General features: G+C 40.9%; 1 protein-coding gene across 8 annotated transcripts in view; it reads right to left on the reverse strand.

The window, feature by feature from the left end:
• Mycbp2 (MYC binding protein 2) overlaps window positions 1–15167 on the reverse strand; it is a 227615-nt gene extending 212448 nt beyond the window's left edge. For all 8 annotated transcript variants that reach the window (XM_028771203.1, XM_028771212.1, XM_028771221.1 and 5 more), the window contains exon 1: window positions 14866–15167. In XM_028771203.1, coding sequence (XP_028627036.1) covers window positions 14866–15167 — 302 coding nt within the window. The remainder of the gene's footprint in view (window positions 1–14865) is intronic.
• Between the last annotated feature and the right edge of the window lie 2436 nt (window positions 15168–17603).

The following is a 17603-nucleotide window of genomic DNA, read 5'->3' on the forward strand; positions in this document are numbered from 1 at the left end:
GAGGGAGGGAGGGAAGGAAGGAAGGAAGGAAGGAAGGAAGGAAGGGAGGGAAAAAGAAAAAAAGAAAAAGAAAAATTGTCTCCAAATAACAGTCACAGTGGACACTAAAAAGTATTTCCTATTAACTGAGAATGACAAACATGACATGAGGAAAGATGGAGAGAGAACTATAAAGCTATGCTATCTGTGCGCAGAGCAGACAAAAGAAGAAATGAAGACATGAATGCAGAAGGGGAAGAAGGAAGGAAAGAAGGGGAGGAGAGAGGGAGGGGAAGGAAGGAAAGGGAGGGAGAGGGAGAGGGAGGGAACTGAGTGAACAAACCAGTAAAGGGCGAGAGGAGAAACCTCTAAAGTAGATACCTACAGAATCACACTCTACACACAGCCCAGATAAGATGGAAACATATATCATGACACAACTGTAAATTGTCACATTAAACTTCAGAGAGATACTCCAAGGGTAGTAAGAGCTTACAAATAACTAGGGACTTACACATACTAGTGATAGTAGCAGAATTAGATACAAGAAAGATAAGCACTATGAATGAGTAAAACACAGACCTCCAAACCAGACTCTTGAAGAGCAAACAGTGAAAATAAAAGCATTTCATAAATGTGCAAAAAGCCTTCTTCATTATTACTCCTGAAGTGTCTATCTTGATTTGTATTCCCTCAAAGCCACAAGATGACTCAAGAATCTACAGGCAACAGTTGCTTTGAGATGTGATCTCTGTTAAAGAAAATCACAAGTGACCTAGAGAAAGGAATTAATTAGTAAAACCTCCCTGGTGTTTCTCAGTAGACACAAACTGACTTCAACCTCAATTGCGGAGTTGTCTCCATCACACTGGCCAGTGGGCATGACTGTGGAGCATTTTCTTGCTTAATGGTTCATGTGGAAGGCTCAGCTCAGGGTGGGCAGAACAATCCCTGAGGTAGTAGGCTTGGCTTATAAAAGAAACCAAGCTAGCAAGCCATGAAGACCAAACAAGTAAACAGTTTCCCTGACTGTCCCTGGCTCTGCCCTTCCTTGAGTTCTCACTGGGTCTGGATGTCTTGGTGATGGAATGTGGTCAGGAACTATAAGGCAAATCAAGCCTTTGCCCCTCCAGTTGCTTTTGGTCATTGTTCTGTCACAGCAATGGAAAGCAAACAAGGACAGTGTATTACAAAGCTTATTACCGTGACAGGTAATTCTACCAATGAACATGGCTCACAGTTACTCTAACTGTAGGTAAGGAAAAGGAGTTACTTATCTGTTTCCTACTCTTCAGTGGTTGAAAATATTTCTCAGGGAAACTTTCTTTTAAAGTCCTGTACACATTTCCAAGGCTCAGAGTGATAGATGTTTACAAGAGACAGCTGGAGATGAATGCCAAAGAGATATAGCTAGTCCAGTAAGAACATCTGCTACAGTTTCTTATATAAAAGATAATTTCTTTTTTTTCCCTTTCTAAAGTACTACTCCACACCTTTCTCTCTAAATATTAACTCCTCTTACTTTTTAAAAAAAGCAGTTATTGGCTATATTATTAATTATAGTGCTTTTCATAATTATAGTGTTAATTACATCAAAACCAAAGAAATTAGAAGCTGCATTGAAAAATGCTATGTGACCTCTTCCTCCTTCTGCTACTCTTCTTCCTCCTGCTACTCCTCCTCCTCATCTTTTTGTTTTTTTTTTTTTGAGACAAGGTTTCTCTTTCTATTCCAGTAAATGTCATTTTTCAGACTTCTGGATAAGGAGTAGATAATAATTCATTATTATATTATTCCTTTTATTTGAATTTGTGTGTGTGTGCATGTATGGTGTATGTATGCCTAGGTTTACATTGTGTGCATGGGGCTAGAAGGCAAGGTGAGGAATCTTCCTTGATTGCTCTCTACCTTGCTTTTGGCACGAGGTCTCTCGCTGAATCCAGACCCACCAACTGGCTGAACTGTCTCAATAGCAAGCTCCAGGTATCCATCTGTCTCTGCCTCACCAGCTCTGCGGTTACAAATGAACAATAGCATGCCTCTTTTGTTTTGTTTTGCTGTTTTGTTTTGTTTTGTTTTGTTTTATGTGAGTGCCTCCTCGTGGTTGCAACAAGCACTGAAGTAAATAAGCCCTCTCCCCAAACCCTAGTAAGATCTCTTAATGTCACCTTCATGATCCTGTCTAAAACATCTATTCAAGAGACTATAGGAAAGGAGGCAACTCGTAATGGCTTGTTCATGATATCATGTCGTAATCCCAGAAGTCTAGGCATATCTGCTAGATACTATAATTATGTAATAAAGATTTTAATAGCACTACTCTAAATATATTCCATCAAGAAAAGGCAAATACAATTGAAATACATAGAAAGTTCCCAGTACAGAACAAAGTTTTAAATAGACTTGAACAATATAAAATTTAAAATTTCATTAAATAATTCATTAAGAAAATGGAAATAACACAAAATCTATAAATTTGAAAATGGGTCAATAAAAATTATCCAGTTTAGGGTGGCAAGATGGCCCAGCAAGCCAGTGTGCTTCCTGTGTAAGGCTGAGGACCTACCTTCAGTTCCCAAAACCAAAATAAAAGAGTGATGTGGGCTGGAGAGATGGCTCAGCGGTTAGGAGCACTGACTGCTCTTCCAGAGGTCCTGAGTTCAAATCCCAGCAACCACATGGTGGCTCACAACCATCCGTAATGGAATCCAATGCCCTTTTCTGGTGTGTCTGAAGACAGCGACAGCGTACTTAACATAAAACAAATAAATAAATCTTTAAACAAATTAAATAAATAAATAAAGGAGTGATGTGCCAGTTCCAGCATGTAATGTCAGCACACACACAGTGACATGGGAGAAAGTCTCATAGCAGCATTGGCAGCAGAAACAATGAGACCCTGCCTCAAAAGCACGGTGGAAGGAGAGAAGTGACTCTCAACAGCTGTCCTGATCATCACACACAGGAAATGTCTCCCTGACCCTCTCTCATCTTATTGTTCAGAATGGTTCTCTCAATGACTATGGAGCTCACTGTTTTGGCTAGACTGGCTGGCCAGTAAGCCTCTGGGATCTGTTTATAACTCTTGAATCAGCCAAGGGCTGGGGGCCTTGCACTGCTGGGCCTGACTTTTGTGTGGGTAGTGAGAGACCCAAACTTGGGCTATTAAGCTTGCAAACAGGCATTTTAAACACTAAACCATCTTCTCAGCCCTTGAAAACCATTTTTATATCACTAAAATAAACTCATTCAGAGTATTACTAGAGATGGAAACATGATATTACTAAAATAAAAACAATAAATTGCACCAGGATTTTTTAAATTATGTGTACGTGTACATGTACAAGTATGTGTACTAGTACAACACAAGAAAAGAATACAGGTACCTGCTGAGACCAGAGGCATAGAATCCCCTATGGAGCTAGATATTGTAAGCTATCTAATGTGAATGCTAGGAATTGAACATGAGTCCTCCACAAGAGCAGTAAATGCTCTCTACGAAGCTGTCTCTGGATCACCATTGCTCCAGAATTTTTAATAGTTAAAAATGTATATGTATCCAACAGAAAAAACTAAAATTATATAAAGCCACCATTGACAAAATTAAAGACCCAAAACTATTTAAATACCCATCTATAGTCAGTTAAGACTAAAAAAAGGAATACAGATATACAAAATGTCCAAACAACTGCCTACTCAAATTTAAATAATTGATTGTGATACTGACTGGCAACTTGATTAGGTGGAAAGATATACCTAAAAGATTAGAACAAAGCATCTCTGGGGTATATCTATGAGGGCATTTCTACAAACAATCAGATCTGACCTAATTAATGGCATAAGCTTCAAGTAAGATTCAAATGAGAGTCAAATTCTTGAATAGATTATTAGGTGAAACTATGGAAGGGGTGTGCCTTGGAAAGCGCTATCTGTGTTCTAGGTCCTTCCTGCTCCTCTCCTTCAGTGCTGAGGGGAAGCCAGCACAAAACACAGAGAACAACATAGTCCTATATTGCCCTTTCGCTTGCTCTTGGGACCCTTTTCCTCCTCCTCCTCCTGGGTTACCTTGCCCAGCCTTGATATGAAGGTTTGTGCCTAGTCTTACAGTGTCTTATTACACTGTGTTCAGGTGATATCCCTTGGAGGCCTGCTCTTTTCTGGGGGGAACAGGATGAGGTGGATCTGGGGTAGAGGGGTACTGGGAAGAATGCAGGGAGGAATGTTGAAGGGATGCATTATATGAGAGAAGAATAAATTAGAAACAAATAAACCAAAAGTTGGTTCTCTAAACGTATAATCAAAACTAGAAAATTAATTGAGTGAATGAATGAATTTTATCAGAAATAAGAGAGGAATCATCAATACAAATTGCACTGACATTAAAATAAAAAAGGAAATATCAATTACTATATGCATAAACTTGGTGACTGAGACAAAACAGACTCATCCTTGATATACACAAAGTGCCAGAATTTACACAAAACTAGACATCCTAAAATTGTAGAAACTATAAGTCGGTAGCAAATCAGTACCTTCACAGCCTTTCAAAAGTTCACTGGTGAATTCTACCAACCTTCTATGACTCTCTTTAGAGGATAAAACAGAAGACACACATCCTGGCTCACTTTATGAGGCCAGAGTAACACTAACATTAAACTTGACTGCATATGCAATGAAATAAATACTAAAAAAGTACAAGCCAGCATCTCTCATGAATGTATATACAAAAGAGAACCTCTAAATTGTATCAAATTGAATCCAGCAATATACAAAAACATTCCAAGCAACCAAAGTGAAATATATCCCAGCTAGGTATGAGTCATCTGAAGAAAATTAACAGGCTAACAATAATCTATGAGATGATTACATCAATAGATGCAGGAAAGGTGTTTGACAAATTCAACCCCCAGTTCATAATAAAAATTCTCAGTAAACTAGAAATCAGGAACCTTTCCTTAATATATCAAAATAATATTTGCAGAAAATGCTACAGATGACATCAGACTTGACAGTGAAAACGTACAAGCTTTCTCACTAAGGTCAGAGACAAAGCAAAGGTCTGCTCCCACACCACTCTATCAGTATTGTTGTGAGAACTACGGATAACACAATAAAACGAGAAAAGGAAAGATGGTACGCCTTCTTAGGTCAGAAATCTAAAAGAAGAGACAAAACAAAATGACCCTGGTACAGCTAATAAAAGGTTATAGCATGTATGCACAAAACATTAGTTGTGTGTGTATGTATGTGTGTGTGTGTGTGTGTATGTGTGTGTGAACTGTTTTCCTCTATACCAGAAGCAAAGTAGAATATAAAAATGTTATATCCTCAACAAAGAAATATAAAGGTATAAATCTAAAAAAAATACTTATAAGACCTAAATGAAGATAACTGCAAAATTCTAATAAAAGAAACTAAATAACAAATATCCCATAGATACAGATAGAAAAGCTCAATATTATTATCAAGGTGTTCTCTTTCTAATCCATTGATCTAACAGAGTTTCAATAAATATCCTAGTAGGTTATTTCTGGGATTTTGACAAATGTTTAAGGGTTTATGAGAAGAGACAAACATCTATAATAGCTAAGACAATGTGAAAAGAAAAAAGTAAATATCTCACTTCAAGATTTCCTATAAAACTACAGTAACCAAGACTGTGTAGTACTGAAGAAACAAGAGACAGCCCAACAGAACAAAGAGCAGGGAACTCAGAATAGACCCACATAAATACAGCCAAATGGCATTAGCAGAGGGCAAAACAAAGCAATGAAACAAAGGATGATGGAACAACTAGACACCCAGGCCTTGTAGCCTGCACAAAAAATTAACTCAAAATGGAAAATAAACCTTGTATGCAAAACACAAAACAATACAGCGTTCAGAAGATGGAATAGGAGAAACTCTAAACTGTCCTGAGTATGGCAACAGTTTTTTAAATAAAATGATAAAGCATGAACTAGGAAAAAATAGTTGAGAACTTCATTGAAATAAAAAATGCCTGCTTTCCAAAAAAAAAATAATTATCAATAGAATGAGAAAAATATACAAACCAGGAGAAAATGTCACCTATAAAAGACATAGCTAATATAAGACTATTATCCAAGCTATTCAAGAACTCTCTAATACAACACCACCAAAACAACAATGCTAGAGTTTAAAAATGAGAAAACATCCTTGATATGTCCCCAAAGTAGATACAGAAATAACAAACCAGCACCTTAAAAGGTGTTCTATAACAAGTGTTACCACACTAATACAGATTAAAACAGCAAAGGGATCCATCAATCAGAATGCCCAAAATCCAGAACCTTGACAACACTAAATGTCACTGAGGACACAGAGCAACACAAACTCTCATACACTACTGAACACTTTGTTCCATAGATATAAATGGTATACCCACTTGGGGAGAAAATTTGACACTTTCCTACAAAACTAAACATATCCTGACCAAATGATCCAACAACAATTACAAACTCTGGAATGTATTTATCCAGAGAAGCTGAAAACTTACGTCCACACAAAAACCTGCACATGGATGTTTATAGGAATTTCATTCATAATTGTCAAAACTTAGGAGCAGTCAAGATTCCCTTCCAGAGAACAAACTATGGTACCTTTAGGTGACAGATTATTAAGTATTAAAAGAAACAAGCTGTCAGGCAATTAAAGAAAGAGTACATGCATACCACTAAGTGCCTCAGATGGAGTCTATCAAATATTTACCAACACCAAGCCTATACAATTTTTTTTTTTTTTTTTTTGGTTTTTCGAGACAGGGTTTCTCTGTGTAGCCCTGGCTGTCCTGGAACTCCCTCTGTAGACCAGGCTGGCCTCGAACTCAGAAATCCGCCTGCCTCTGCCTCCCAAGTGCTGGGATTAAAGGCATGTGCCACCACCGCCCTGCTGCCTATACAATTTTTAATACAAAATAATTAGTAAACTCATTTTATGAGAATAACTATAATACGAACACCTCAGAGACACCCACTGCATCACTTCTGTGGCAAACATCTGTGCTCTGTTGTGTTGTCAATCCCACTTTCCTTTAGGTCCATAAGCCCTACCCAAAGAAAGATTTCTTTGGAGCTCTGAGCCCTACCAACTATAGTTTCAAGTATAACAGGATTCTTCTGTGTTTTCTTTTCTAAAATGTTTCTCATCTAAGCACCAGTATCTCTTAACTCCTCCTACTCAAGCTCTGATGACAGGAATCACTCCTCAATTGTATAACTGACAATGATGCTGAATAAAACCACTCCTACCTGTTCTTTTGTCTGGGAATATTTTGTCTGGCTGCTCATCCTTGTAGAGTATCATGTTCAAGCCAAGGTATTGTCATCAATATTACCATAAAAGACCTGATGCCCTATCAGATCAGCAGCTTCTGGCTCATGTGGTGTATGATGAGACAAATGGACCTTACCGGTCCTTCTTTGATATTAAGTGGATTCTTACCCTAAAACTGTTGGGCATTGTAACAATTCTCAAGCATGGAGTCAGACTAAAGAGGCCACCTTCCTGTGCAGTTCCATATTTCTGACAAGTAATGCTTGGTTTGTATCACAACCACCAAAAGCCTAACTTTGCAAAAATAGGATGCCATCAAAAGAAATATAGTAGTAACTAAAGTCAAAACCATTAACTATTTCAAACTAGTGGTGAGACAGACATTATATACTATTTCCTTTGAAAAGTTCAAATATCATATGGTATTTCTGTGTGTCTATTGTGGTACTTTAGAGTATTATTCAGTTTAAGAATGTGTGTGTGAATGAGAGAGGGGGGAGAGAGAGAGAGAAAGAGAGAGAGAGAGAGAGAGAGAGAAAGAAAGAGAGAGAGAGAGAAAGAGAGAGAGAGAGAGAGAGAGAGAGAGAGAGAGAGAGAGAAAGGAAGAGAGAGGGGGGCCCAGTGCCTTCACACCTTGACTCTATTTATTGGTTTGTTAATAGCTAAGAGTGAGAAGGTCAGAGATGGTCCAGAAGAGGCAGGAGAGTACAAACTTCTACATAGTCTTCAAGAAGGCATTTTCTACTCATAATTAAGCAACTTTCTGGAAGCCTAGAGGACTCAGGAAAATGTAGAGGTTCAAAGGTTTACAGGTACATCAATTCAGAGGTTCTACCCTAAGGGTCAGGAATCCATTTCAACCCAATTAGAACACTGACAGTGGTTATAGCAAATGAGAATTCTATCCACCCTAGCACCTTCAACATTAAGCCTTTAGGTTGGCCTGTCCTTTGCTTCTTATCCCCATTGCAGGTATTCCTTTGTATGTTACTAAAAAAGAAAACTCCTTTTACCTTTTATGCCCAATTACCTTCAGCCTTTCTTCATCATTCTCATCTATCAATGTCACTTAGCAACAGTGTGCTCATTATACTACCCTGATAATGAATACTTCCCTAAGCCCCTCAAAAACCCAAGATACAGTACTCACCAGGATACTTCCAATCATAGAAACTGCATTCTGCATGGCAGTTTTAATAGTTACACAACTGCATGCTGAGTTTCAGCAGCAGCAGTGTTCAATTGACACTATTAGAATATGGCTCATCTCAGCTAGAACTAAGACTGTTTCTGGTAGCGAGTGAAATGACTAAAAAGGAGATATACAGAACTTACTGAGGAGTGCTCCGAGAATCAACAACTAAGGAGAAGGGAAAGTAGTAGTTCTGAGCAGAAGCTGGACTGCAGTTCAGCCATAGAAAGGCCTCAGCCAGTACCCTGGGGAAGCTCAGGTCGAGAAGATTCTTCAAAACTGTTTTGCCTCTAGGCAAATGGGCCAGGTACTACATACACATCAGCCAACTCTGGATGCAGTGAATAGGAAGCATGCCTGGGGAACTCAGCTACCTTCTCTTTTAGTTCTCACTAGAAAAGCATGTGACTCAATCTGGGAAGGAAGGTGGGTAATCTGGGAGGCTAACTGTAGCCCCGCCCATCAGCGCTGGTCTAGTACACCAAAAAAGCACTAATAAATACAAAAAAATTAACAGAACTGTAAAAGGGAAAAAAACATTTTTAAACGTCTAATAAAATTACTGACTCAGGCAAAGATTATCAAAGGATATTAAAAGCATTTGGTGAAAGGTGCAGAGTGCCAGTCCGTACTCCCACAGTTCTGTGCTCACTACAACAGAAGCGCATCAATTACAAGGGGCAGGTCTGATGGGTACTAATGTTAGCACCATTGCAAGTAAGGAAAGCCAGGAACTTAGGACTGGGGCAACATGCAGTGCTCAGTACTAGACACAAAACAGTCCTGCTGAGGTGTCGACACAGAATCCAATGAGGTCTTAAGACCTAATTTCCATTTACAGGAAACACAGAATGGAGGACAGAAGCATCAACAATACGTACAGCCAGCCCTGTCCTAAAAGGAACTAGATTTACATATTATTATAGAAAAGGTAGAGTGCTAGATATAGTCATAATGATAGCCAGGAGGTAGGAGTGTGAAGCCTGAAAAAGCTTTCTGAAGTGATGGAAATATTCTACACTTGACTATAGTGATAGTTCTAAGATTCATTAAATGAATATTTAAAGAGAGTTAATTTTATTATCTATAAATTAAATCTTAACTAACCCAACACCACCCCCCAGAAAAGATTCGACACATTTAATCCGTTGTTAAGAAAAACAAGAAATTGTTTTGTGAATTTCTAAACTGAATAGCTTATAATATGAAAATATTATGGCTAAATTAATGTATTTAAATTTATTAAATGAATATATATATGCATATATATATATATATATATATATATATATATATATATGATCCAATAGTTTTCTTTTGTGCTAGGAGACTAATTCACTTTACATTTCTACCAATCAATATACCAACAGTATTATCTTTGACTTAACGTGTTTATAGAACATAGAGAATTTCACAGACATAACACCTATGAGAAGAAAAGTATTAACTATCCCCCAACACAGATACTCATGCACTAATTCAAGCCCACATCATTCCCTAACCCATTTCTATAATAATGTCTCTTCTTAGCTCAAAACTATCAGGATTTTCCCAATAATTCTGATAAAAATGTAAATGTTTTTGTTCTTCCAGAAACTGTCCTTTCAGCTATTCTTTCCACTCCTGCAATAGATTCTTACCCTCTCCCTCCTGAAACCTCCATCCTAGCACTAATAAAAATGTTAGCATTATCTACACAGACTGCTGAGCAGGCCCAGGGCACCATCATGCAATAGTTGTTTTCATTGATGTTTCCCTTAAGTATCTGCCTTTTATCTTTCATCCCCAGACAGTCAATACACTCAAGACTAGAACTTCAACCTCTAATAACCCTCAACATTCACAGGTTTGACTGCTTAACCTCTTACAGCCCAAATCCCAAGCACAGACAGAATGGACTCAAATACCATTTCTGTTCTGTTCTGTTTTACTTCGAGATAGAGTACTAGGCCCAGAGGCTGGCCTTGAAGTTACTATATACCACAAGCTGGCCTTGAACTCCTGACCTTCCTACCTCCACCACCCACATGCTGGGATTATCAGAGTATACTAACAAGCCAGTCAAATCACATTTCTAACAAAAAGAAAGAAGTAGCAAAGAAACTAGTTTAGCTGAAGAAAAGCACAGGAATCCCCAGCGTTCTCTGGCCCTGGGGCAGGCTGCTCTTCTGCTGCTGCTGCCCAGGGCTCAGGCTTTCTTATCTAGATCAGTTTCCCACTTCCCTCTTAGCACCACTTCCCTTTCCCCAAACAGTCAACCAAAGCTTTCAATTTCTACTTTTCTATGACCTCCAGTCATGCTTTAACCTTGAATCAGTCAACTAGAAGTTTTCCTCATTCATCTTCTAACTAGTAAGGCTTATAATAAGGAGATTGAAATTGTAAATATAATTTTAATAATAACAAGAGCAACTAACATTTAAAAGACATTTAACATGTGTGACCACATAGCCTTTAGATTACTCTAAAAAGTTACAAAAAACAGCCAGCCAGCTGTAGTGTACACACCTGTAATCCCAGCCATCAGAATGCTGAACCAAGAGGCTAACTTTTATTTCTAGGCTAGATAGTAATCCTGTTAGGGTTACATGAGATCTCATCTCAAAAACCATAAAACAAAACACTCAGGATAGGCCTGGTGACACAAGAACTGTAACTCCAGCCACCGACAATATTGTAAGTTCCAGTCTGACAGCATCTACAGAGCAGAACATGTCTCAAACACACACACCCTGCAACGTAACACATAAAAAAAGGTAAAAATTGGAATCTAAACTAAGGCACTCTATAAGCTGTAAGATCTGACCACAGAAGTGCGGAACTTTCCAAATGGGAATTTATCTTAACATTCAGAAAACTGACAAAACTTTTTTTCTGCCTTGCCTGGCTGGCCACTTTCTCCAAGAAAATGTTATAATTTCATCCAGTCTTATTCATTCAAAAACATACACAGTCACTGAATGCATAAAAACTATTCCCATATTCAGCAATTATTAATCCAAAAACTAAGAGTTACAGACAAGACTATTGCTTTTCTCCATATCCTCAAACCCCTCACTTTCAGAAAAAAATGAAACCCCTAATATTTAATAACATATAATGTGCCAAGGACTTTACAAATATTTGTTCATCTAATCTACAAATAGTGCACATTATTATTATCATCACTCTACCTATAAGAAAACCAAGGTGTGAGAGTTATGTAACTTACAAGGTTACACAACTAGCAAATGACAGAGGCTGGGCAGGACTATAAAGCCAGTGCAGTGTCAACAGTCCAAGCTCTTAGACATTTTGTTAAAATGTCTTCAAAATCAAGCCTACCTTAGGCTTGAATCTTACACCCAAACTATCTATAATACTGAATTTGTTCAACTTGGACTGATAATTCAGTTATACATCTGTTCCCTGAAGCACATGTTTTCTCTTCTCTTAAGGCTTTTATAATTTCCTCATATGCACGTCTAGATCTCCTTCCTCCTTACACGTCAACTTCAATGCCAACTCCCAATGAAAACTCTGCTGACCCTACCTATCACTGGTAGCTCAATCCATGAAACTGGCTCTATTTCCTTCATCATTGCTTATCAGAAGAAATTACCACTTGTTACCAGCACCCCTAACCCACATTGCAAAAACAGTGAGACCCTGTCTGTTGTACGTAAGGCTATGCCTTTAATGTCTACAATAGTGCATATCACAGACACTTACTGACACAATAAAGGCCAAAAAATGATGCCATCCATTCAGATCACCAGAAAGAATAGCTATGGTACTCATCTTCAATAAAGTATCAGTCTGTATACTTAGAAAAGGTAAAGGAAGATCAATCCTTAACTCTTTCACTGGCGAACCTGTCATCATAAAACTGCCTCCACTGATTTCTATCAATTATTCCTTTTTTCAGCTCTCTAATATCCTCCTCTCTACTTAAGTTCCCACACTTGAATACCCCAATGCCTCCCTGTAACCTTCTTGCATATCCCCCAGGTTATCCAAATACTTTCCATCCTCCCTCCCCCTCTTTATACTTATCCCAGTTATGACCACTTGGCTCAGAAGTTATCAGTGACTAGGAAACTGTTCTGGTTTTCTTCAGTATCTAGCACTTCTGAAAATGTTTTCTTCCTTCCCTAGAACCTGAGGAGCTCCTGCCTGCTCCTCCTCTTGGTTTTCTAATCTCTTCTCTTGGTTTCTTTTATTGTCTCCCTTTTCACTCACCTTTAAGCTTGAAGCTCTCTAGAATTTCAGACCTATTTCTATCCATCTCCTCTAACTCAGTGAGTGCCCTATATAAACAAACTAAATCCCAATTCTTCTTCCCTGCCATCCTTAATTTTTTAGTGAGCAAATTTAATTCAATTCACAATAGAGAACAGTTGTAGATAAAAATGAGGAGGGTGAACTATAGTAAGCAATATTATGAACAAGCATTGGAAGGCATTATCAAAGTAAGGTTAGTTTCCATGAATATTTCTTTGAGATCAGTGAACCAATTCCTCATATTTTATTGATAGTTTGTAGAAATTGATCTAATTAAAAATCACCAACTTTAAGTATATGAACTTATATTTAACTTTGTCTACTACTGCTAGTACATTTCTACATACAAGAAAGTCAATATTTAAAAAGCAGTAGAAAGTCAAAGCAAGAATATACACCATAGATTTTTGCGTAAGTTTGGAAATAATATAATTTTAAATTTATAAGAGGAATTTGTGCAGATATACCACAGTACAATAATTTAGAGATGCATAGCTCATGCTTAAACCTAACTCTCAAGGTAAATTCTGTACTGTGATATACGCTGCTTTCCAAAACCATCAGCAAGAACCACACCTGTGACATTGTTACCTTCATCATAAATAGCAAAAAGTAGTTATGATCACTTACATCCATGACTCAACTATGGATGCACCCAATCCTGTCAACAAATAGATAAGGCTGCTTTATCTTCAAAAAGTGTGAATAAAGCTAGTCTTTACAACCCTCTCCAGCAGATAAGCCATAACACATACTGATACACTAGCTAGACTTGGAGACTAGGGACCCTCTATAATGGGAGAAAAAGGCATCTGGCATTACCTAATAAGCCACACTGATTTAGTAAGGGAGGAAAAATTAAAAAAAAAAAAACACTTCAGCAAACTCACTTTTAAAAATCCTACTGTGTTTTCTGAATGTTCTGTAAGAGGCTATAGGAAGAAGGAAAGGAGACTCCCGATTACCACTCTCAAAGCTGCCAAAAGAAGTCAGCAACCAGCCTTCAGGGTATGTGACAAGTTAAGGCATGAAAAAGAGAAGATCGGGAGAGTTTTTAGCCAAAAAAATAACCATATTTTAAGAAAAAGAAAATGAAAGTGATTTGCCAACTATACGAAGGAACTTGAAGGTGTAGCCAGTCTAACTGAAAGAGACCTGAGAGCTACTCAGATTTTCTGATAGCAGGTGAACTCTAGCCAATTGATATATTTCTAAAGTTTTTTTATTTAAAAAAAATGGGAAAGGGGGAGCATTTTTTTCCATTTTTTTCCTACAAAACTCCCCGTACTCTCAAATCTGTAAGTGACAGGAAATAGAACAGAAGATGAAGGGAAATGGCCGGCCAGGACATCAGGACAAGGCAGCAGCTGCAAACACATGTCAAGGCCAAAAGGCTCCATAACCAAACTACACTTCTAAAAACCCCTATTAGACACTTCTGACGTATGCACAAATCCCCATCTGTGTCCTTTATTCATAAATCTCCTAAAATGAAACCACTAGCTTTTCGTGTACAACATTCTACAAGCATCAGTATCTTTAACCTACACCATTGCTCCCCTGTAGTGAAAGGCGGCTTTTATGGAGGGCAGCTGGAGGAAGGAATGTGATGGGGAGGGGTCGTGCAAATAACACTGCAGCTCAAACACTAGAAACGCGAACACATCCCCTTATGACTCCTGCAAATTCTCTCCATGCATTGTGGTCTGATCCCACCGAACACCGGGACCAGTTCCTTTCTCAACAATTACACACGTGTCAGGACAGACTAGCACCATCACCCTCTCTAGCGTTAACCAATATGTACCCATCTTCTGTACCTTCCCTCCTTCCCCTCCAAAAGACAGACAGACAGACAGACAGACACGCGTATATATGCGTGCGCGCGCGCGCGCACACACACACACACACACACACTCACTCACTCACACACAACCACGCACGCACAGACACCGTGGCCACCACACCCTCTTATCACTAAAGTGCTTCTATCACCAGCATCCAGCCCTGACTGAAACCTGAGTGCTAACTACGTGAACACACATGCACGGGTGCGCACACACACACACACACACGCACACACACGGAGGGGGGGCAGGGATGCACACGCGGCAAGGAAGGGCGCCCAGGAGACTCACCTGGAGGCCGGGTGTCCAATGCCGCTACCGGCCTGGTCCCTGTCACTGAGCGCAGTGGTGTAAATCCTCCGGTAGCGATCCGCCAAGGCCCGGCCTGACAGCAGCAGCTGATAGTGACCCCGGGAGTCCGTGGCAGGCAGCCCCAGCCCCAACCCCGCGGCGGCCACCGAGCCGTCAGGAACCGGCATGAACAGCGCCCCCGGTGCCGGGGAGGAAGACATGGTGGCGGCTGCAAAAAACCCGTCCCCGCCGGGCCCGGAGGAGGCGGCGGCGGGGGAGGCAGTCGCCGCACACATCATCATCCTCGCCGCCGCCTCGTCCCCGCGGGCCGGGCGGGCAGGCACGCGCGCGCCCTCACAGACTCCGCCAACGACGACGGCTGTAGCGGCGGCCTCGGGCGCCCGCAGCAGGGACACTACAAAGACAGTGACCTCCTCCGCCGCCGCCGCCTTCTCCTCCTCCTCCCCGCGCCGCCCTCGCCGCTGTTGGGGCCGCTCATCTAACCCCGCCACCCGCGGAGTGTGAGGAGGAGGCGGTGCCGCCGCCGCCGCCGCCGCTGCCGCCGCCGCCGCTGCCACCACCGGAGTTGCCCGCAATGGGAGGCGGCCGGCCGCACTGAGCATGCGCGCCGTCCCGCACATGCTCAGTAGTAGGACCGGTCTCTCCAGCCAGCCCCACCCCCTCCGCTGCGACTCCCTCCGCCTCCTCCGAGCTGTGGGTGTCCAGGGGCCGAGCGGTGCCAAAGCGACACGAAATCCGCAGCTCCGGGTTTTACTAACAGCACGAGGAAGAGCCTGGACCGTGCTGGGGAAGCTGTCAGTGGAGGTGCTCTTCAGGTAATGTGGTTCCCTCCAGGTGAGAGAACCCAGACCTGACAGAAGGTGCCTGTCAGTCGTAGGACTGACACCTCTGCGGTGGCCTGTACTCAGGTCCACGCTGCCAACGTGAAGATGAACTGGGCCGAGTGCTGGCCAGGGCACAGTGGCTAGCCTTTGGCAAATTTATTTGGAGTGGCTGGGGGGGGAGCATTATTTTTGAGTCTCTTAAAAATAGCTTTGATAACCAGGAGTCACCGTGGCTAGCTTCTGCCATCTCAGCAATGGGGGCTCTGAGGAGGAAGTTCAAGGCCACCCTGGGCTACATAGTGAGTTCTCGGCCTGGGCTGTGAAGTGGGAACCTATTTTAAAAAGCAAAATACAAATGAAAAGAAAGCTCTGAGAGTTAGTAATCAGTACACTCAACCCTACCCCACCCCACAACCGTGAAAATGTAACTAGACATATTCACAAGCCTGACTTGAAACGACAGGCGTGATTAAGACAATCTTATCTATGCCAAGCCTAACATTTCCCTTACCATTGTTTTCTACAGAAATAAAACATCTACTCACTGATCTCTTACATTTCGGCATCTTTAAATGGACTTATCTTGAAGAAAGTTCCACCTTAGTATTTTAAGATACAAACAGGAAGTGGGGACGAACATTAATTCTAACTGGGTGGATAAGGATGCTGAAAATGTTGACTTCTTATTGGAGCTTTAAATGATAGGCTTATATAACTTAGATTAATATTTTAAAAGCTCTCTAGACATGGTATGCCGAGAACACAGGCAAAAGCAGGCCTGAGGAGTCAATAGCTGAATGCCTGTAAGCAATTTTTTTCATTTATCTTGTTTCTTCATCTATATTATAAATCCACTCATAAATTCTTGTTTATGTGTGTCTTCCTCAATTACTACTCTGGGACTTTGCTAAGTCCCATAGTAAGCATGCAGCCTGTGTTGTTAGATTTCTATCCTGATGCTTCAGGGTAGAAAGTTGCAGACTCTGGTGTTGAACAGGAGGCTTCCTATCCCACCCATGGTCTGGAGTGAAAAAGTAAGGCACTGGGGTAGAGGCAGCCGGTCCCAAAGGTTGAACAGGTGGGAACTGGAGTGGCCACTGCTGTTGCAGGAGTCAGCATAGGCTACCTAAAAGGATTTGAAATCAAGCGTGACCTTGGGTCCTGACTTAGCGTCTTAATACTTGTTTGTCTTTGGGTAAGAATCCTTCTTTAAAGAATTTCCAAAACACTGTCTAGAGCGAGGGGGGTGGGGATGGAGGAGGGCACAGTGTGTGACAGGAACACGGGATAATAAATGATGAAACCAGACAGACTCTTAGAGCATGGAAGATGTCCATCTTGTCATGTGACAATCTATCCCTGGAATGGCAATGCACATCGGACAAAGTCTACTAGACTTTTGTTCTGGGTAGAGATGGTTCCTGAGCCAACCTACGGATTGCCTGTCAGGGGTAGAGAACGGTTGAGTAAGTGAATGTTGTCTGAGCTTGGAGTCTCAAACCAGGGCAAATGGCTAACTGAGGTGTGCATATATCAAAGTGGACCTGGCCTCTAGGTTCTCCCAGCATCCCTCGGCCCTGTTACAGGATATGGCTGACATATCCCACTCCCTACCCTAAACTTTGCCAGCCCAGAGGCTGGGCTGCTCTTCCTCGCAGCTGCCCCTCCCTATATAAATCCAACCATGTTGGTGACCCAACCCTTTTTGTTTACCCTTTACCCTCTTGGCCTCTTGGTTTCCTGGCTCTCTCCTCTCCTCTCCCCTGCCTCCTCTCCTCACATAGCCTAGTTCAGGAAAATGTTCACTCTGGATTCTCCCAGATGTCCCTGCCTCTGGCTATGCTCTCCCTCATATCTACAATAAATTTCTCCTCTGCCATACTTAGGAACTTG

This window comes from Grammomys surdaster, unplaced genomic scaffold, assembly GCF_004785775.1.
Source record: "Grammomys surdaster isolate TR1022 unplaced genomic scaffold, NIH_TR_1.0 65, whole genome shotgun sequence".
Lineage (NCBI taxonomy): Eukaryota > Metazoa > Chordata > Mammalia > Rodentia > Muridae > Grammomys > Grammomys surdaster.